At 44.4% G+C, this 21,756-nt stretch overlaps 2 protein-coding genes across 2 annotated transcripts; both read left to right on the top strand.

The window, feature by feature from the left end:
* The first annotated feature begins 8,772 nt into the window (after nt 1-8,772).
* Nucleotides 8,773-10,794, top strand: LOC109477520. Its single transcript, XM_019778806.1, has 2 exons — nt 8,773-8,956; nt 10,415-10,794. Exons 1-2 carry the CDS (start codon nt 8,773-8,775, stop codon nt 10,792-10,794), a joined length of 564 nt encoding a protein of 187 aa, XP_019634365.1.
* A 1,364-nt stretch (nt 10,795-12,158) lies between these two features.
* LOC109477519 (NXPE family member 3-like) lies at nt 12,159-19,580 on the top strand. The gene is made up of 13 exons (XM_019778805.1): nt 12,159-12,266; nt 12,692-12,917; nt 13,712-13,971; nt 14,314-14,402; nt 14,618-14,708; nt 15,723-15,903; nt 16,449-16,569; nt 16,935-17,005; nt 17,269-17,461; nt 17,937-18,084; nt 18,395-18,495; nt 18,779-18,976; nt 19,403-19,580. Exons 1-13 carry the CDS (start codon nt 12,159-12,161, stop codon nt 19,578-19,580), a joined length of 1,965 nt encoding a protein of 654 aa, XP_019634364.1.
* The last annotated feature ends 2,176 nt before the right edge of the window (nt 19,581-21,756 follow it).

The following is a 21,756-nucleotide window of genomic DNA, read 5'->3' as shown; positions in this document are numbered from 1 at the left end:
TACTTCATTGAACCGTTCTGAAGACCTTACGAGCGGGTGCCAACAAAACCAGCTGCCCTGAAGTCTACTACTGGCTACTTTGTGTCCAGAACTAAGCTTTATCCATAAAAATGTAAGGCACGGTTCTGGATAGTCCACGCGTATCCAGAACCGTGCCTGGGGCAAACCTATGTTCTTGGACACACGGAGACTATCCAGAACCGTGCCTGATCCTAACCCTAACCCATTCAGGCATAGAACAAGACAGGCACAGTTCTGGATACAGTAATTACCCCCCCCCCTCCACACAACGCACTGTAAGGTTAACGATCAGCAGGATCCCGCCGAGCTCCATCCACTTCCGCATTAATTCTTAATCTCCTCATTTCCACCTGGTTATGGGGCGGATCGTGCCTCCAGGCAGTCAGACAATTCTTAAAAATTCAGGAAGAAGTCCTGATGAAAACAGAAGGCTGGGAGGAAAACGTGACTTTATTTACTCTCTGATGAAACTGTGTATACCAAGCTTTTCATATTTATCTTCCTGTGCATCATTATAATTCTTTACAGTCTGAGAGCCTGGCTATGGGGTGAATCGTGCCTCCAGGCAGTCGCGTAAAGTCGTATCAGTGGCCCGGGCTCCCAGGCAGTTCTGTCAAGTATTCATGACAAGGCCATAATGCCAAGGACTGTAAGGAAAACTTAAATCAGACGGCTGAGGTTTGCTGGACACTTTCTCAGGAAAGAACAGAGAGATGTTGTCGTCATTTATCATGAGTAGGAATATAGATAGATAGAGATACTAAGTAGATGGTGTCCTGTCTGGTACTATGAACACCAACACATGGGAACATGAGGCCTGGGAAACTTACTTGCATAGAAGCGTTGGAGGCGGTTATTAGTACCAGGCCGGAATACCAAGATTCTCAGCTCAGCTTTCTTGTTGATCTTCCAATTCGGCATTATTATACTAAGTTTAAGTCTGAGAACCGGCAAATTGAATTATAGTGGCAAAACCAGTACATGTACCTCCGGACGTCCCACTGATTCTATGATCAGCCTCTAACCCCGTGGAAAAGCCGAAAGGAGCAGGGTTAACTAAAGACCGGCTCCCCGCAATCGTGTTCTGCTCTGTCTGATCTAACTAACGATCTTACCGTGATCTGACTAATGATCTTACCGTGATCTGACTAACGATCTTACCGTGATCTGACTAATGATCTTACCGTGATCTGACTAACGATCTTACCGTGATCTGACTAACGATCTTACCGTGATCTAACTAACGATCTTACAGAACCGCACGTCACTAACAGGTGATTACAGGCACGTCTCCTGCGGCTACAAACGGCCTCAACATCAGGCAGAGCCTTTTTACTTCATCGGCAAATTAGGACAAATTGGTTTGACAGGAAATCTTGCCTAAAGATAACTCAGCCAATTTGAGTGATTGCAAGAACGCGTCCTGTACAGACGTTGTTTGTATATTTTGCCCAGGACGCAAGCGTTTTTTTTTTTGTTTCTTTTCATCAAATTGGAGTAAATTACTGTGACAGAAAATCTTACCTAAACATCACCCTCGGCCGGTACTATCGTTTTGAGTGACTAGAAAGACGTTTTGAAGGTCCTTTAGACGTTGTTATATTTTTCTCCAGGACGTAAGTTTTTATATTTTTCCATAAACCTGGACCAAATTGCTTGGGCAATAACTCTTGCTAGAGCATCAGTAGAGGCATGGAATAAAATGATTGAATCACGTGTAGATCTCACCTGGGTGCCATCGTATGGACTCCAATACTCACTCAATAAAATATTCAGATATAAGATGGCACCCGGACTAGTGTAAGTGACTCGATAGCTAAGGTTTTTGTTCGATATGACCCACAAACATGAAGCCAATTTGCGTCCTACTTCTGTGTAACCCGAGTAGAGTGTCGCATAACAAGTTCTGTAAACATCCATTCCCGGAACCATCGATTCCCGGAACCGTCTATTCCCACCGCCCAGAGGTCATGACCTCCATCTCTGCACCTCCATTATCCTCACAACGACTTCTCGTTAGGCTGAGCGGCGGGGAACTCGAGAACAAGAAAGTTTCAGCTCCTCAAAACGCCCTTCTTCAAGACGATGTAAGAATTGCTGAAGAAAGTGAAAATGACTATGCCTGTTCATGCGTTTGTCTGCGCTGTTGGTGGCATAAAAATAAGTTGAAAAAAAACTTGAGTGTGCCGTCGCCATGTCTTGTAACAAATGTTCGAATAGAAAAAAATGCTGAAGAATCGTAACTTTTCCTCCACTTGCGAGATGCGAGATGCGAGGCTTGTACGCATCACGTCAAGCAGCCGTAAAAGTTTATAGACATCAATTCCAGGAACCACCGACGAGGTTTGTAGGAATGTATTCCGGGATTGGAACAAGGAGGTAATTCAAGCTGATGAGGTGAAAAATAAGAAACCTTGATCAAGCAGACTCTTTTTTGCAAGATGTAAGAATCTTAACCTCTCCTCAGCATTTCATATGCAACGCTTGTAGACATCGCGTCAAGCAACCGTAGAGGTTTATAGCCATCAATTCCAGGAACCAGCGGCGAGTTTTTGTAGGGATCTATTCCCGGATTGTTCCCATCGATTCCCGGAATCATCCATCCCTGTCTCACGGAGGGCGCGACCCCCATCTCTGGGGCTGATTATCCCCAACACTGCGGACCTGTTGTTAGGCCTGAACAAGGCGGTTCAATTGGGAATTAACCTCGCCGGGATGCACTAAAGGAAATGGGAAAGCCTGTTTGAGGTTAAAGCCGTAGTAAACTTTTCTTTCTTCAGCAAGATAATCTTGATCTTAGTTTCTTCCCAGAATTTTTATAGACCAGACATTAGTTCCGTGAATTGAACAAGGCGGTTTAATAGGGAATAACCTCGCTGGGATGCATTGAAGGAAATGAGAAAAATTAAGTTTGAGATAAAGCCTAAAACCGAGATCTCTTTCCTTTGCAAGATGTAAGAATCTTAACCACAGAATTTAAGATTCATATTTTAGTTTAGTTTATAGACATCAGTTCCGAGAATTGAACAAGGAGGTTCAATATAAGACAGCTTGTACTAAAATCCCAAGCAGACTGTCTTTTGCAAGATTTAAGAATCTTCACTTCTCATCTTTTTAGAGAGATTCTTTATTAGATGCGAAGCTTGTGGACACAGATTCTGAGAATTGAACAATAAAAATAATTTATGGACATCAATTCCCGGAGTCGAATGGGTTTTATATGGAATCAACCTCATCAAGCTGGTGAGGTGAAAAATGAGAAAGATTGGGCTTTTCTTTTGCAAGATGTAAGAATCCTTAACTTGTCCTCAGCATTTCAGATGCGATGCTAGTAGACATCAATTCCCGGAACCGTAAAGGTTTATAGCCGTCCATTCCAGGAATTGACCAAGAAGGGAATTAACCTGATCAGGATGATGAGGTCAAAAATGAGAGAAAGCTGGAGCTAAACCCCAAGTAAGCTCTCTTTTTCACGATGTAAGAGTAGACATCAATTCGCGGAACCATAAAAGTTTATAGACATCAATTCCAGGAACTGAACAAGGAGGTTTAATAAGGAATTAACCTCATCAAGCTAATTAGGTGAAAAATAAAAAAAGCTGGGGCTAAAATCACAAGCAGACTCTCTTTTTAAAGATGTAAGAATCCGAAAACTTCTCCTCGGCATTTCATATGCGATGTTTGTGGGCATCACTTCCCGGAAAGTGAAGCTTTATAGCCTTCCATTCCAGGAATTGTTTACACCAATTCCCGGAACCATCCATCCATGTCTGACAGAGGGCGTGACCTGCATCCCTGCTCTCGTACCCAGATTACCCAGCCCAGTGAGCCTGAATATATAGGGAGTACGGACATTATAGAAATAGAACGCACTGGGCTTCTATCAAAACCCAAATCCCCAAGCAGATCCTACGGTGGCAAAAGACAGTATCACATTGGCCAGGCAGTATCCATTGGGTGGCATATTGCACCCTCTCTGGCCAGTGGATACTGCCTGACCAATTTGATGCTGCTTGGAGATTATCAAAACCCATCCATATCCACTGATGAAAGTAGTGGATGCTACTTGAAACGTCAGACAGTTGTTAAAATCTACCCACTTGCTGGAGTAACTGTTTTCTTGTGTATGATGACCTGAATAGGCAGTACCTACGTGGTTGATTATATAAAAAACACAACTCACTGGCTTCTATCAAAGTTGACCTCTATCCATAGCACTAGTGAATAAGCACCAGAGTATCCCGATCCAAAAAGCACCATGAAAAGAAAAGCACCTGGAGACTACGTCTAGCGTGAAAAATAGACGTTAAATGAGGACCTCAACAACAAAACCACCACGTTTTGTCTTACTTCTTTTTGTCTTACGGCATCTTATCCATGTCCCGTAGTGCAGGTAATTCGATACCAAGGCGTTAAGCGCATTTACGAATGTTAGCTATTGCCATAATCGCTAGTATCAGTATTCATATAACCTATTACTAGAGACGAAAATAGATGAATCCCCTCTAACTCACCACCCTTTGTCTTACTTTGTCTTATACAGATACTAACGAAATAAATGTGCTAAACAATCAGGTCCCTCCCGTCCCTAATCTCCAAGCAGATCCCTAGCCTTTCGGTGGCAAAAAGACAGTATCAAATTGGCCATGCAATATCCATTGGCCAGAGAAGGTTGCCGGTTGGTGGAGGTAGCGACAAAAACGGCCATATATAAAATGCTAACGATCATTCCCGGGGCCACAACCTCTGTTCCTCACTTCGCTCAGGTGGAAATGAGTATTGTATTGTCCCCTGTGTTGGTGGCGGCATTAATATAAGTTGATAAAACTGGAGTGTGCCGTCACCACGTCTGGTGATTACACGTTGGAATAAAAAAACCCCTCTGCTTGGAGAGAACCCGTCCCTTAGTGCAGGTAATTCAGCACCAGGCCGTGTGTTGTGAATTCGCTGCGCTGTTCCGGTAATTCGGTAATTACGGCGGTTCGGGTGACGAGTAAGTAAGTGGGTAAGCACCAGATTATCCTATAGCTGATCCAAAAAGCACCATGAATAGAAATTTCGAAAAGCATCTCTAACATGTAGGCTCTAAGATTAAAACATTCTTTAATGTTTTTCCTATTTGAACACTGTACTGGCTATCTCTCCTGAGAATGTAATTGAATTAATCTATAGGATCTAACGTATTGAAATCAGTTGAACAAGTGGAAAGAAAGGTGAACAGTAATAAGCGCTTATCATTGTAGAGTGTACAAAATACCCAGGTCCCTCCTTGTCCCGTAGTGCAGGTAATTCAGTTCCAGAGCGTTAAGCACATTTACCAATGCTAAGTAATGCTATAATCGCTAGTATTAGTATTCATATAACCTATTACTAGAGACGAAAACATATGAATCCCACCTTTTGTCTTACTTCGTCTTATACTGGCGCTAACTAAATTAATGTGCCAAAACTAAAATAATAGGGCCCCTCCCCGTTCCTTGGTGCATTTGATTCGGTACCAGGTCGTGTTAACTAACGACATAATCGCTAGCAGCAACCCCTTAGTAGAGAAAAAAAAAAGCATGAAACAACCCCATTTCTTTTTTGCTTAATTGTCTTTAACAGGTACTAACAAAATAACTATGCTAAATAACCAGCTCCCTCCGCGTCCCGTAGTGCAGGTAATTCAGTACCAGGCCGGGTGTTGTGAATTCGCTGCGCTGTTCCGGTGATTAGTTCATTACGGCGGTTCGGGTGACGCGTATTGACTTTTGTGATCGGTCGCTCTGCTGAGTCCTGCGCGTCTGTTCTGGGGTAACCCGAGATCCTGCTGAACAACGCCAGGAATTAGCACGAACACTTCCCAAATTTGTCGCCGCATAAATATCGATTAAAGAACAAAGGAATGAATGAGAGCCGTTTGGCCTTGTAAAAAGTTGTGTTTTCAGTCCTGAAAAATAGGGTCGGTGGGTACGTTTTCGGCTGAAGTGATCCGACAAATGCAGTTAATAATGTAAAACTGAAATGCATCATCAGAACAAGGGCTGTCTTCAGGATCCATCCTCCCGTTTGCTTGTTTGGAAGGGACAAATATTTCACCCGTTCTCGGTGTTGTTTTTGATGTATCTGTATCTGTATAGCCGGTATAACAGCCCTTTGGTGTAACACACCAGCTTTGCAGGCACGCGGCGCGGCGGCAGCCGGCTACATTACACCGAACGACGTGTTACACTCAATCTTTGCACAGAATACTCTGTAACTCGAGAACTGATGCTGAACAACATCAGGAATCAGAACAAACGCCCCACATTTGTCGCTGCGTAAATATCGATTTAAGAACAAAGGAATGACTGAAGCTCAGATTATAACACTGTGCTCCACTGGGTTAAATACAGGTCGGTAGGAACTAGTGCTAGCTATGCAAGAAAAATAAACATGCATTAGATATGTAGAAACAAATGAAGTTAAGGTACAGGTTCAATTTCTTCAGACTGGATGTGGATGTTCTGACAGTTAAGAATACAAAAGCTAGAATACATTTTATAGTTTCGTTACAATGAAGTGTTCTATGCTCACGTTAAGTTATTAATAAACATTACGGACATGTCAGTCGCACTTTATGGCTTTGTTATCTCATAAATTGTTCTCGTACATCTGTCCTAGAATTGAAAGAAAAAAAACACACGAATGTTGGGATGTACCATGGACAGTCGTAAAACGTTCTAATTTTACATTTCAGTATCTGCTTGGAGCGTAGTGGATTTTCCATTAATTTCCCCGTACCGTATTCCCCGGGTTAGATATAGCCCTTAATGTAACTATTCTCTACATCTGTGCCAGGATTTGAACAACCCCAAATCTTCAAATGTTGTCAGATAAAAGCGATGCAGCCAGCAAACGCTCCATACAAGCTCCTATCCCAACATCTGCTTGGAGCGTACTGGATTTTCCATTAATTCCAACATTAGTGTTCCCGGGTTAGATATAGCCCCTAATGTCCCGCCTGTTGTGCCGTTAATTGTGCGGGCATTAGCCTGATATGTGCGTCACGGGACCCGGAACGAGGCAGGATGGCGGCACTAAAATATGTCTTACAGAGAACCTCATAAACTACTGGAAACCAGTTAACAATAGGACTTAATGTCACGCCATAAAGTTCTTCTAATGTAGACCATTCAACAACAAGACATGCATCGTGCATCTAGCTGTGTAGTGGAAACCATTAAACACAGTGGAGCTGTCAGAAATGCATATGAGGTTAGACTAAGTGAGATCATGTTACGTTACGTCATTGGTGGTGTTTGAAAATATGCATTTTTTATAGCTTATTTGAATCTTAGAGACTTTGAGACTTTCGGAAACGAAGGTTATCACACTAGTTGTGTAATTGTTCGTATGATCATATGTTAGTGAATAAAATGCATACAAAGGGCCTTGTACTACTGGAGATATTCAAAAGGCCCATATTTGTATCTTTTGTAAGCTCTTGTAATTGTTAGAAAAACCAAGGTTTCTCACAAGCGCTAGCAACGTAATCATGTGATTCTTCGGGTGCCTCAACACGTACTAAAGCCGAATAAAAATACGACACGCTACAGTGATGACATCTAGCGGATGTTGTGATTTCTGTATCAACTGTCCTTATTCTCCCTTGCTTTGGAAATGTTACCTTTCGAATTGCGTTTTATCTATACACCGATCTTTCAGCACCAAGGACAGGGAATGCACAGTTGGGCCACACAGTAGTGCAATCAATACAGCAGGGGGCTAGTCCACTGGTAGTGATGTATGTTTTACTCCCCTATTTACCCTTTCCCAAATGCTGAGTGCTAAGCAGAGAAAGTAGTTTGTACCATTTTTAAAGTCTTTGGTATGACTCAGTCGGGGACCGAACTCACGACCTACCGATTGCAAGGCAAGCACTCTACCCACTTGGCCATCGCACCGCCATAATATAAGAGCATTAGTGGCCCAACAAAATGCTTGTTGACCCTCCAGGCATTGCCGCCTCTCTCCCACTAATTAACCAATGATCAATAACGCGACGCAAACCTGTTGGACATGCGTCATCTGTATCAGTGTCAGCGGCAGGATTAGGACTAACGGATCGGGATTAGCAGGTGATAATCCCTGCTGGGAGATTAATGTCAGGATTAAAGTTTCTCACGCCTGAGCTGATCCCCCTGGACGAACCACTCAGCCCACGGCACAAGATGGACTGGACATGACCAGGTGCAGATGTATAAATATCCTCTACATGTAACATGTACAAATTCTAAAGCCGCCTCGTCATCATAGCCTGTGGAAGGTAGCAAAACATTGCAGAAAAATAGGCTTATGGTGTTGTGGCATATGGGCAGATGTTGGCACATTGGCGCTACCATGCTGCATTGTGTTGTTGACGCACATTTTGACAGATTAGCCAAAGAGGCTTGGTGGGCGTTTCTCCACCGTACAGGTGGGGAAGTCGTGTAGAGTGCCTTTCCCAAGGGCACAACGTCGGGCCACGGTGAGTATCGAACCCGGGACCTATTGGTTCAGAGCCCAACGCTCTAACTGTTGCGCCACTGACGCCACTCTTGAACATTTGAACTCTTGAACACTCAAGCGACAAACTAAGGGAAAAACGTCGGGGCATGGTGAGTATCGAACCCGGTTGCGGGACCTACTGTATTGGCTCCGAGTCTATCGCTCTAACTGTTGCGCCACCGACGCCACTGATCTATTGAACAGTTGAACTCTTGAACACTCAAGCGACGAACTAGGGAAAGGATGGAGGGACATCAGTTCAATGACTCCGCGGTACCGGACTCGCCAGCAGCGGATTTCTATGACGTGTTGAACAAGACGTTCTGCCCGGAGGGCTACAATCTGACGGGGAACGGGACGGTCTGCGCACGCGCGCCGATAGGAGGCTCCGTACTGTCGGATGGGAACGTCCTTCTCTACATCATCGGTTTGTTTTCTTTCTTATGACAATCAACACAGTGTCATTAGGTTATATGATAGAACTAGAACTAGACTTACGTTTTGTGATTCTAAATTCGGTCTGTCATTTGTCTAGTAGCAAACATTTTGGCCTCACATTCCAATACTGCATGTGAATGACACAGCTGATCTAAAGCAGGGATGCACATGTACAGTACGTTTTAGCGCCATGACAAATGTAGCGTTTCTTTTTCTATTGCATGTATAGTAGTTGCACTCACGAGACCGTGACGTAATCATTACCCGCCATATTGGGTGCTTAAACCTGGAGGTCATCATGTGAATTTGAACTGCTCTATGTAACTACAGTCTTCATCACTACACATTAAACACACACATGTGTAGGTCGGGCTCTAGTTTTATCAAAATATTCCATGTGTAACATTGCTTACACGATCACGTACTTCCCTTAGAAGGTATGCTGACGTTCCGCGTACTTCCCTTATAAGGTGTATATTTATGGGTTCACCACACCACGAAGTGGTGAGGTGAAACCATATTGCTTTTTCTGGTGTTTCTTCTCCTTCTCCTCCTCCTTCTTCTCCTGCCATTTTTTCAATGGATTCAGCTTCTTCATTTTAGGGCCTAAGGTCCTGAAATTTGGTATGGAGGTACAGTGGGCAAATACCCCTAGGCGTTTTTTAAATTTTTGTGATACAGGCTTTTAGAATGGTTTTATTTGAGTTTTTTGGCTGTGTTATAGCAAATGTATTACTGTGTTAGTGTGCCATGTTTACCACGTTTGGGTATGAGTCATCACAATGGAATGCAGGGCATCAACCAATAGGCATGCAGCTTTCCTCTATTCTTCTTGCTGATTGGCTATTGGGATTTAACTTGATTAACACCTGCACAGAGCATTTCCACCTGCACAGAGCATTTCTTGCTGATTGGCTGTTGGGATTTAACTTGATTAACATCTGCACAGAGCATCTCCATACTGACAGTATGTCTGTATTCAAGGGTTTTGGTAGGTATTTCAAGCTTTCCTGCTCCAGCATTGGAATGCGGGGCGTGAACGTTATTTTTATTTTGAAAATCAACAGTTTGCATTATGCAATTAAAAATCCTAACCAATAAAGTAGGGAATAGCTATCCAACTGTTGTTTTAGTCGTATGTTACTTCATATTATAGTTATATCAATGTAAATCATTGTTTTCCCTTGTGTTTCTCATTCTTTCCCTGCCATGTCGTAAAATGTGGTGAACCCATCGCTGTATTTGCTCCAAAGCAAATATTGGCCTTTCTAGTTCCTTATAAGGTTTGCTGACGTTGTACGGGGGCAGTATGCTGTTTCTGCTGTTGCTGTTCCACGCACTTCCCTAATAAGGTGTATATTTCCTTATAAGGTTTATATTTCCTTATAAGGTGTATATTTCCTTATAAGGTTTATATTTCCTTATAAGGTGTATATTTCCTTATAAGGTTTGCTGACGTTCTATGGCTGCAGCATGCTGTTTCTGCTGTTGCTGTTCGCCAAGTCAGAGCAGGAGGATATCGAGCTGGAGAGCTACTACGAGACCTACATCGAGCGGGCAGAGCTCCGGGACGGGATGGCACGGGGGGTTATACGGGGGGAGAAGGCAGGCAGGCCCGCCCAGGTGACCGGAACGGCCCGGGGGGTTATACGGGGGGAGAGGGCAGAGCTCAGTGACGGGATGGCCCGGGGGGTTATACAGGGGGAGACGGCAGGCAGGCCCGCCCAGACGGCAAGAAGGCCCGCCGAGGTGTCCGGGATGCCCCCGGTCCAACCATGCGACTTTGGCACTTCAGGAATAAAGGATATGGTCCAAATGAATATGTAGTGTAGACAGAAATACTTAGTATAACTAGTTGGCAAATACAAACCAATAACGACATCAAATCTCTCTTTTTTAACGTGGCCTAAGCAAGCTTTTCAATGAAATGAGACACCGCCTACCGGCAAACCAAATGTCATAAAGATACATCCACAACTTTCCTGGTTCAGGCTACTAGTATTTTGTTCATAAACCCATCCAATATCCCACCCAAACACAAACTGCAACGGAAACACATTTCTACCAAGGACATTCGATTAGTCGTTGCCCCATTACCTGTCATAATGGGAGTAATTGGCTACAAGCCTGTTTTAACGTCTTCGTGGGTCGCATTTTAACTGTCTGTCCTCAGCTGGCTTTTCGACGTTCACAGGTAGATCTTACTTTATTCAGGTACAGGTATCCATGTATAGTTTAAGGTGTGTTCACATTTGTCATGCAGTGTGTCCTAACTTAGAGACGAGTGACACATGGTCACTATGTATCTACTGTCTGCATGCATATGTACAGTATTCAGACCTAAAGGGATTTCGACATCGCCTGAACTTATTATACGAAATAGCTACAACCCTATCGACCATATATTTAGTCGCATGATTGGAAAAAAATTTCAGAGGAGGCCAGAATTTCAAACAATCTGAAGTTAGGTAAACACTGTTTAGATATTGTCTACCTACAAGTCACCCCGTTCCACCTGACTGCACAGCCAGGCTTGTGAGACTGTCAGGGCGTCCAACCGGTTTTACCCCCCCCCCTCCATTGCGAATTTCGTGACCTATGACTGCTGTGATGTAAGGCTCATTCTGTAATATTTGTAGTCAGACAGGCAGGCATACAGCAGCAAATTGGGATCATTCGTGTGACAGTCGTGGTCGTGTCGTGCAAACTTCAGCTGTCTTGTGACGGACATGGTGGTCATAGATTCTTGTCGGCAATCGGTTCTGCTTTGGCGACCCTGACAATCCTGCCACAAAGCTAAAGAGGTCAAGCTACATCTCCGACCTGGACTTTGGGTACATCTTAGAAATATCTTTTTTCTAAGATATATCAAGGCGAGATTGCAAAGAATAGAAACACACTGACGACGTCAGCTGGACAAATGACGTTCCATGGAGAGTCAACAAACATGTTGAGGTTATCACGGTGAAGGTCATCAAGATGGCGGACAGCAAAACAACATATAGAACACTGTGTGAAGTGAAGCAGGACTTTACTTCCTTGATCATGTTATCTGTATAGTGTAACACAGGTTCTTTCGACCAGGAACTGTTGTAAATTATGTAAAAACTGGTTGCTCTATATGACAATTAATAATTTTTTAAAAGACTAATTTTGTAAACCCGCGCCACATTTCTGGGAGTGTTTCCACCATGTTCCGCCTGATACGGCGGACCTCCCTACTGTACCCGCTGCTGTATTGCGTCATCTCTACAGCTGTACTACTCACGCTGTGGACAGGATATGACGGGATCAGACAGGTGAGCTTTTAAAGTCTTCCTGTCTTAGATGCACAGGGAATAAGCTAAACATTTAAGGTGTGTTTGGGTGTAGAATGTGAGGTACAGTATTTATGTTTTTTTTTTATTCGATGACATGTCAGGACTGGAACCCGGGACCTCTTGATTCTGAGTCGAGCACTCTGCCACTACGCCACACGACCCCACGATTTATGTTTGATCATCCATGGGTATTATGGCTAATTTTCTAAGCAAGGCTGGTCAAAGAATTTGTGTGCAAAAAAGCAATCTTGCCGGAGTAGATCATTCACTTGCATGTATTTTTGTGTGTTTTGTCTCCTATCTAAAGGTAAAATGCCACACAAAACATTTAGGCAGCGTAGGCGCAGGTTGTCGATGTTTCAGGTGCTTTCGGAATACTGACAACTCTTCCCATCCACATGTAGCCACCTCATAGCGAGAAGGGTACAAAACAGGCAGGCCGTAACCAGGGGCAACGTGACGTCAGCGGGAAGGTGCAGGAGGGAATCCCCCGTTATGACGTCAGTCATGACGTCAGAGGGAAGGTGTTGGAGGGGATTCCCCGGTATGACCGTATGAAGGACTTGGCCTGGTCTCACAGGGACAACAAGTGGGTCCGGACGGCGGGGGGCAACAAACACCCGCTAACAGGTGGGTTATGGGAAATAAACACCCGCTAACTGGTGCGTTATTGGTGAATAAACACCCGCTAACTGGTGCGTTATTGGCGAATAAACACCCGCTAACTGGTCCGTTATTGGGGAATAAACACCCGCTAACTGGTGCGTTATTGGGGAATAAACACCCGCTAACAGGTGGGTTATTGGTGAATAAACACCCGCTAACTGGTCCGTTATTGGTGGATAAACACCCGCTAACAGGTGCGTTATTGGGGAATAAACACCCGCTAACTGGTCCGTTATTGGTGGATAAACACCCGCTAACAGGTGTGTATTGGGGAATAAACACCCGCTAACAGGTGCGTTATTGGGGAATAAACACCCGCTAAATGGTGCGTTATTGGCGAATAAGAGTGCCTTATCAGCATGGCTACAAGGCTTTTATGGTTTGGTGATAGTCTTAACCCTTAACGTGTGAATAAGGTCACGTGTTTGTAAACCGTAACTCTCGCGGGATCACGTTGTAAAGTGATTGGTCATTAATTATCCTGATGAAGGCGACAGTAGTCGTCGAAAATTTGATCGCTCTGTGTTGGAATTAAGTTCAATGTTTTACTAGACTAAGTCTTAACTCTTTTTGTTTACCAGCACGCTAACGGATAGTTTATATACCTTATTTAACATGCATTCAAGCCTTCTGAGTCACGGGATTCACGCATATATATACATGTAGGTAGATAAAACACCTGCATGGTACACTTTTTCCTGTACTAACCCTACTATGCAGGTGCTAGTTCTAAACAAACATATCGTTACTCCCTCCAGGTGACATCGGTGACCACCAGAACGGTGTGGTTGACATCGAAGCCCTTGAGTTGGAAGAGCTCACCAACAGATCCCAGAACGCCAACCCTGTCCCTCCCCAAGCAGATCGTTTGGTTCCGTCCAAAACCCAGCTCCTCCAGAGGGCCGACTCCTGGCCAACCCCGGACAGGGTGGACTACAACCTGCCGATGGACCCGGATAAGTCCTGGTTCTGTATCCACGAACCGGGCAGATCGTACAGAGTCGGGGATACTGTCAAGGTGAGTGCTGCTGTACCACTTAGTCACGCATGGGGGAGCTTTTTCACGTCAGTCTGTTGCATCCGGGAACCGTGCTCTATTCAGAACCAAGGTCAGACACGGTTCTGGATAGTCCAGGCGTATCCAGAATCGTATCTGTGGCAAATCTATGTTCTGAAATACGCGGAGGCTATCCAGAACTGTGCCTGATTCTAACCCTGACCCATTCAGGCACGGTTCTGGATATAAGCCTATACGTTCATTGGAAGGCACTTATGATTGAGATCAGTCTTATAACTCGATTGACCACTTACATTCTCAAGCAACTGACCACGCTGTTATCCTTGATTGGTCTGTTTTCAGGTGAAAATCCAGGCAGTTAACATAGAGGGGCAGAAGAAGTCATTTGGAGGCGACTTCTGGCGAGCGAAGATACAAACTCTGGAAAACAGGTATCATTTCTTTAAACAATCTTTGACAGTTCTGATGAGAAAGATTTTGCCATAAGTATGTAGGATATAGGACATATGGGAGTTTGTCGGATGTGATTTTGTATTGAAGCTATCGTAGATTTACATGAAAATACCGTCAGGTTTAAGCATGCAACATGGCGCACAATGCTACGTCATAGTCACGTGAGTGCAAAGCTCTGATGTGTTTGTTGCAGGACGTCCGCAGTGGGGACCGTGGAGGATCACGGGAACGGCACGTACACGGCCAGCCTGAGGCTGCTGTGGCCGGGAGAGGTGACCGTGTCGGTAAGCAGCGCCGTAAGGCGGTTCCCTGATGTACTGCACGTTTCTGTAACTGCGCATTAGTAACCCTTTATCAAGAAGAGCCAATTGCTCCAGATCTGCTTTTGCAGAAGTGTTCCCGTGCCACCTACATTGACCCTTGGGGGAGAACCAGTGCCAGTCGTTGACTCAGCAAAAGGTCTAGGTTTTATCTTAGATAAAGGTCTTACCTTTGACGAGCAGGTCAACTCGATGGTGACGAAAGCCTCACGGAGGCTACACTTCCTTAGACTACTCACCAAACAAGGAATGAGTGTCTCTGACCTCATCCAGTTGTACACAGCCCTTGTTAGGCCTGTGCTGGAGTACGGCCACGTGCTCCTAGTGGGTTGTAGTAAGAAACAGGAACTGTCCCTCGAGAGAGTGCAGAGGAGAGCCTTGACGATCATCTCTCTGGGGGGAAGGAGGAATGTTCCCGACCTCCCAACACTCCGCGAAAGACGTGAGCTTGCGGCTGTCAAGTTGTTCAAGCGCATGCTCAGCCCTGACCACCCACTACACGATTTGGTACCGGGAGCCAGGTCGGACAGCACACTGGGAGGTGTTTCAACTCAGGGGGAATCACGGTGCCCAAGGCACGGACAAACAGACTGTACAACTCGTTCCTCCATTGCACAATCAGATTGTACAATAGCCAAACGCAGACCTAGTGTTCTAGTGTTTCATGTCCCACTTTTGTATGTAATTGTCTTGTGCATTTCTATACTTATGTAAAGTCCACACAATTCAGGAGTACTACGTACCCCTGCTATGTAGACTGTTCTTAATAAAATTTAAAATTGAAATGGACCAGAAGTGTGGAAACGCAAACATACGTTTGTCCACATCGTCATTTACCCTATATTAACGATTTCCAGATCGGTAGATGAAAACAAGTCATGTTGAGTCTTCTTAAATTGGGCTGGTGCATTCAAGCAAAACTATCTCCGTACTCCGGAGTGACATCCCTCTCCCTCTCCTCTCCCTTATTTTAATTAGATCATGCTGGTGCACCCGAGCGAAGCCGTGTCCGTGCTGAGGAGGCTACGGAGTGATTCCCCTCTCCTGCTCCGCTTCCGGAGTAAGTTCCGGGCAGGCGATGAAGAGCAAGAGGTCAAGTGCAACCTTAAAATGGACCAACCAGCGGACAACATATGCGACTACTCTAACCAGCAACATGGTAGGATCTTCACACGTACATGTCCGTGCAGTTGTGTACCAAATGGTTACTAGTATTATGTTTAACGAAAGAAAAAATATTGTTTTTGCTCGGTTTCTTCTTCTTCTCCAAACATATAAGGTCAATGACCAGAACCAGACGTTTGTTACCATGGTAATTATAACTAGTGTTGGGTTACATCATGTTGCAATTTTATAGCAGGAGGGATTTAGACTCCTGTCACCATATATATAGATGTGTTTGTGTTTGACTAAGAATGAATAGAGCACACCAGATGCGAAGGTAAATATTATGCATTTGCTTTCCTTTGCAAATGTTACCTTTTTTTATAGTACGAGGGATTTAGACTCCTGTCACCATACGTGTGGATGTGTTTGAGTAAGAATAAACAGCTAGAGCAGACCATATGCAGAAGAGCAGAAAACATCATGCATTTGCTTTGCAAATACTACCTTTGTAGTTTGACTTGATACTGATGACACCAACCTTGCAGGAAATTTGGCACTACCAAGATTTCAGGAACGTTTACTCACCTTCCATTCCAGGAATCTGGTGGTTCTGTGAGAAGCCGGCTAACATGACCTGCGCGGACCGCGTGTCTCACGTCTTCCTACCCAGGAACTTCCCCAACGTCACCGCGGAGGAGGGGCGTCTGCTGGAGGAAAAGTGCGTGTTTTGTAGTACATTATATATATATTTTTTACTTATTTATTTAGTTTATCATAAAGCGGCTGGATAGCCCATTCTTGATCAGCTAGCTGCTTTCCAATGGGGCCCAGCATACATTTGTTGCTATGAACCAGTTGGTGCGTAAGTATGGTCTAGTGGTTACCGCCCCTGTCTCTGGGCCACATAGTCGAATCTTTGCTGTTGTGACTCACTGTCTAAGCAAAGGAACTTGTTGGTTGCATTGCTATAATTGCAATTCGAATAAAAAAGAAAGAGCTTTCATGCGGTCATCGCTACCTTAAAACTGAAAGAATTTTAAGAGAAAATGAACTACTTGACGGTTTCTTGATATTTTTTACCAGCGGCCCGTTTTACAAGAAGACCATCAAGGCAAACCCGGAAGGTCCAGACAAGATTGTGGTCCATGACATCGGTAAGACAAGTTGTGACGGTTTGCCAACATTCAGATTGTAACATTCATTGCAAACCTGGCGTATGTATGTATCTATCCATTCATTTATCTAGTATGTATGTTTCTAAAGCTAGTGTAGGCCCTGGAGCTCAGTAAATTTGCTTTACAGTGTTACTGTGGGGCCTTGGACGATATCTACGATTGAGTTTTTTTTTCATATTAGTTATAAGCATTGAGTTATTAGCATTGAAACCCCAAATGTCTGATTTCACATTTTTCTGCAGAGCGGAATGACGTTGAGGCATGTATGGAGACCCGTCAGCTTCCCAGAGTGCTGTGCGCGGCGCAGATTCCCGGAAGACCCCCCTGTAGGCCCGGGACCCCCCTCCAGACCCCCCCGGCTGGGTTCTACCTACAGGACGTCTATATCTCCACCATGTGTGAGAACCAACAGTACAGTCCTGAGGAGTGGATGAAGTAAGCTGCTAAGTTAGGGGTGGGTTAGGGTAAGACCCATATAGATTAATCAATCAATCAATCAATCAATCTTTATTGCGCAACAATTGCAATGGATACAATGTATGGCAAGTGTTTAATAGACCTGGTGGCCCGTACAGACCCCAACTTGTTTCTATATCTTTTTTACCACTGCTGGCTTTCTTAAAGAACTGCACTGTTCCTTGTATCGCCTGGTAGTATTGCTGCTTCAAGTCTTGTCAATCTACTCCCCTTTCTTTCCGTTGTATTAGATCTTGTATTCTCGGGCAGACTCTAATATTACCTTAAAGACGTTTTCCAAGATTCTTGCCATGATTTCAGTGAAGGTTGTCCACGAATCAGGACCTCTGATGGTTGAGAATGCCAATTCTTGACAAGGAAGGTTATTTCTTTGACTTCTAAACACCTTTATTGCACACTAAGCATACGTTCCAAATAATTCCACCCATCGCAGGTGCCTTGCCGGTAAGACGGTACAGATCCTGGGAGACTCCACCGCGCGGCAGCTGTTCTACTACCTAAATGCGAACCTTCCCGTGCAGGACCTCACCCCGAAACACGTCCCGCCGAAATTCGGACCGCTACATGTCAGGCATCAAGAGGTAAGAGAACCATATGAATCCAGAACAACGCCTAGCTATCTAGTTCTATGCCTGAATGGGTTAAGGTTAGGATCAGACACGGTTCTGGATAGTCTCTGCGTATCCGAGAACGCAGATTTGCCCCAGACACGGTTCTGCATATAAGTGGACTATCCAGAACCTACCTGAGCATGGTTCTGGATAAAGCACGGTTCTGGATACAACAACGCGAAAACGCGAAAACGCGAGTTGTGAGGAAAGTCGCATCATGCTATTACCTAAAGCGGCATCATGCGCCACTTCAGTTGACAATGACTTTTTCTATCTACAGAAGAACGTCAGCATCAAGTTCAACTTCCACAGCCACCCGGTCCGGACCTTCAGCTGGGTCAACGTCACGGACATCGTGGATGAAGTGGACCTCATCGACAGGTTAATTTGTTCTTATTTATCTATTGATTATTTCAGCTGTATTCACAATGACCAAGCTTTTCAGGCTCCATCCCTCGTCCACTTTGTTTGATTCTATGTAGTTACTTACTTTCCGTTTATGTTTTCTGTAAAAAAATAGATAAAGTTTGTATGTATGTCTGGGTAAAGTGATGAACACTCACTCACGCACTCACTAACGCACTCACTCACTTACTCATACCAACCCACTCACTTACTCACTCACTCACTCACACACTCACTCATCCATTCCTTCATTGAACAGGTTACCAGGCGGAAGAGACACAGTACTGGTGCTGTCTATCTGGTCGCACTTCGCGCAGACGTACCTGAGTATGTACGCAGACCGCATGCTGGCTGTACGGGCTGCAGTACTGCGGCTGCTCGCCAGGAGTCCCCGCACGCTGGTGGTGATCAAGTCTGCCAACACCCGCTGGAACCCCGTCATCACCACTAGTGACTGGTAAATAAACAAACAAATACACAAATATCTATATTAGATTATTGGAATATAACGTTCTTGGAAATTCTTACACTAAATCTTTCACTATGTTTTTCTTATGCGTTTTGACCATTTTGATTTTGAGCAAGCCACATATTCAATGAGTGGCAGCTGAACCGCGTGCAAAGGGAAGTGTGACGTACTGCACCGGGTCAAAGGTGGTGGGAAGTCTGTAACGCCTCCCGTCTCGGTTAAATGAAGGTTCTTTACCTTACATTACCAGGTACGGATATGAGTTGGACCAGTTGCAGAAGGAAGATTGTAACGCCCTCCGTCTCGGTTTAATGATTTTCAGGTACGGTTGGCAGCTGGACCAGGTGCAGATAATAGCTGGACCAGGTGCAGAGATAAGCTTGTAACGCCCCCCGTCTCGGTTTACCTTCTTAGGTACGGATATCAGCTGGACCAGATACAGAGGGAAGTGTTCCGGGACGTTCCCGTGGCCTGGTTGGACGCCTGGGACATGACGTCAGCAGGGGACCATCAGGACAACATCCACCCCGCCAAGCCTGTGGTGCTGCAGGAGATACAGATGTTAATGTCTTACATCTGCCAGATGCAGTGATTAGTAGTAGATTGGTTTATTATTGTTGCTTCACAACAAACATTTACAGTCTCGCAGTGTAAGTAGTAACTCGCACTGAATTGAACTGGTAAACATTAATATAACAGGTAGTGACATAATAACATATTTAAAATACAGGTAGAGATATCACGATTAAAATCACTCGTTACATATAGTCGTGCCAAGTATTCAGATAAAAGTAATGACATATCATATTTAAAATAGAGGTGGAAATATCATATTAAAATCACTATATTACAAATAGTGATTGGAGTAAGCTGAATAAGCCATACGACAAGGCCACCAAAGTGGATGCTTTTTGAAACAGAATACTTGTACTTATTTCTGCAAATAGTCATTTAATGAATTTCAAAGTATAATTTGAGATTACTGAGTCATCTGCATTCGACTAAAGAAGTGATGTGTTGCAGTGAGAAAACTCTGCATATTTCTTTAGTTTATATTGTTTGTTTATTCGCACACGTTTGATAAGGAATTACTAGTAAATATTATAAATGACGCGTACAAAAGAGATCATGAAGGAGTGGAAATAAAGCCATGAGGCTTATAGCACTTTTGTATGTTTGTAATGTTGTAGAGCATGGATTTTCCCAGAATAGCTGAAGATGATGTTTTGCCCACGACATAAAAGTACGGAATAAAACGTTAAGACACTTGAGCGGGTGTTCTGTCCTGATTTCCCATTTCCTGCTTTAATGGTGAAAGGCTGATCAAGTTGTCAGGAAACATTGCTAAGCTCCAGTGCCAGTGGACCATTGACCATAGCCTTGACTGTTGTCCTTTGATCAACAATAACACACGTTTGACCAGTGAGGGTGACGAGGCCGCATCTGACACGTCAAAGGCACGCGGCGATCACGTGAACCACGCATGACGGCGTGTGTCGTCACGACCAATGAGCGCCAGCTATTATCTACTTCTGCAGGCCGACGGACTTAAAAGGATTGAGGTTTTTGCAAGGCTGCCTTTTTTTTAAAAAGCGGAACAATTCTTATTGAAGGAATAGCGAGTAATTCAGCAGAGCACTTACATGTCAATGTTTGTAAATCATTCAGACGTCAGAATGTCTCAGTTTGATAAGACGTGGGCGAAACAAGCTCTTTCAGCAGTTTCCAGTGACTCATGGCATGCACTTCATAGAAAAGACCTTGGAAGAATTCTATGGTCCCCTAGCAAAAGTAACATGCAGATGAAAGGTCGACGTTTTTAGTTCTTTAAGACACTACAGAAGACACGGACAGTGGTCAGAAGTCAATGGTTTGGAATAGATCAAAGCCTTGACAGACCATCAGAACTTCCGGCTTCGATGCCCACAAGAAAAGAAGAAGGAAGAAGAAGGTCTCCCGTGCTCTTGCCCGAGCGTAGGGTGGTGCCCATCTCCATTTCGTAGCCCTTGGGCGACACACAATTGTGCAATGCACTACAGCAGGGGGCTAGTCCGCTGGTAGTGCTGTGTGTTTGACCTTCCCACACTCTTTCTCATATGTGCTGAGTGCTAAGCAGAGAAAGAAGTATGTACCATTTTTAAAGTCTTTGGTATGACCCGGCCGGGGTTTGAACTCACGACCTCCCGGTTACAAAGCGAGCACTCTACCAATTGAGCTATTGCACCGGTTCTCTGAAACAAGAAAAGCATCTCATGAATTGAATTGAATTTAACTCATAACTACGCCTCCATGGAGTGACCTGCATGACCCGAGGCACAGTGACAGACGATTTGTTTGTCGTCGGGGTTTCACTTCAAAGTCTGACTGTTCCAAAGGATCTACGTAACATGTTCCTCAACAATAACAGCTGAAAGTTGTACAGCACATCCACAAATACCCTCAGTTTCATCTCCAAGCAGATCTTTCGGTGGCCAAGTACGAAAGACAACATCAAATTGGCCAGGCAGTATTCATTGGCCACCCCGGTACGCGGCGGCTAATGGTCACTCCTCTGTCCAATGGATACTGCCTGACCACCGTATGATCTGCTTGGAGATGACCCTCATCAGTTAGCAGGTGCAGCCGTGCTTGTTGTAAGAGAGGTTTCGGTTTGAACCTTAACTGTGGTGTGAGGGATAGTTTTCCGAAAACATCTGGAAAACAGTAAACACGTCTTACACCATAACCGACTGAGAAAAAGCATTGATCTTTCAAAAGTCCCTTTCCGA

The sequence above is a fragment of the Branchiostoma belcheri genome, unplaced genomic scaffold, assembly GCF_001625305.1.
Source record: "Branchiostoma belcheri isolate BF01 breed outbred unplaced genomic scaffold, Haploidv18h27 scaffold40, whole genome shotgun sequence".
In the NCBI taxonomy this organism is placed as follows: domain Eukaryota; kingdom Metazoa; phylum Chordata; class Leptocardii; order Amphioxiformes; family Branchiostomatidae; genus Branchiostoma; species Branchiostoma belcheri.
Note: the sequence above shows the minus strand (reverse complement) of the source record. Positions and strands in the feature narration are given on the sequence as shown.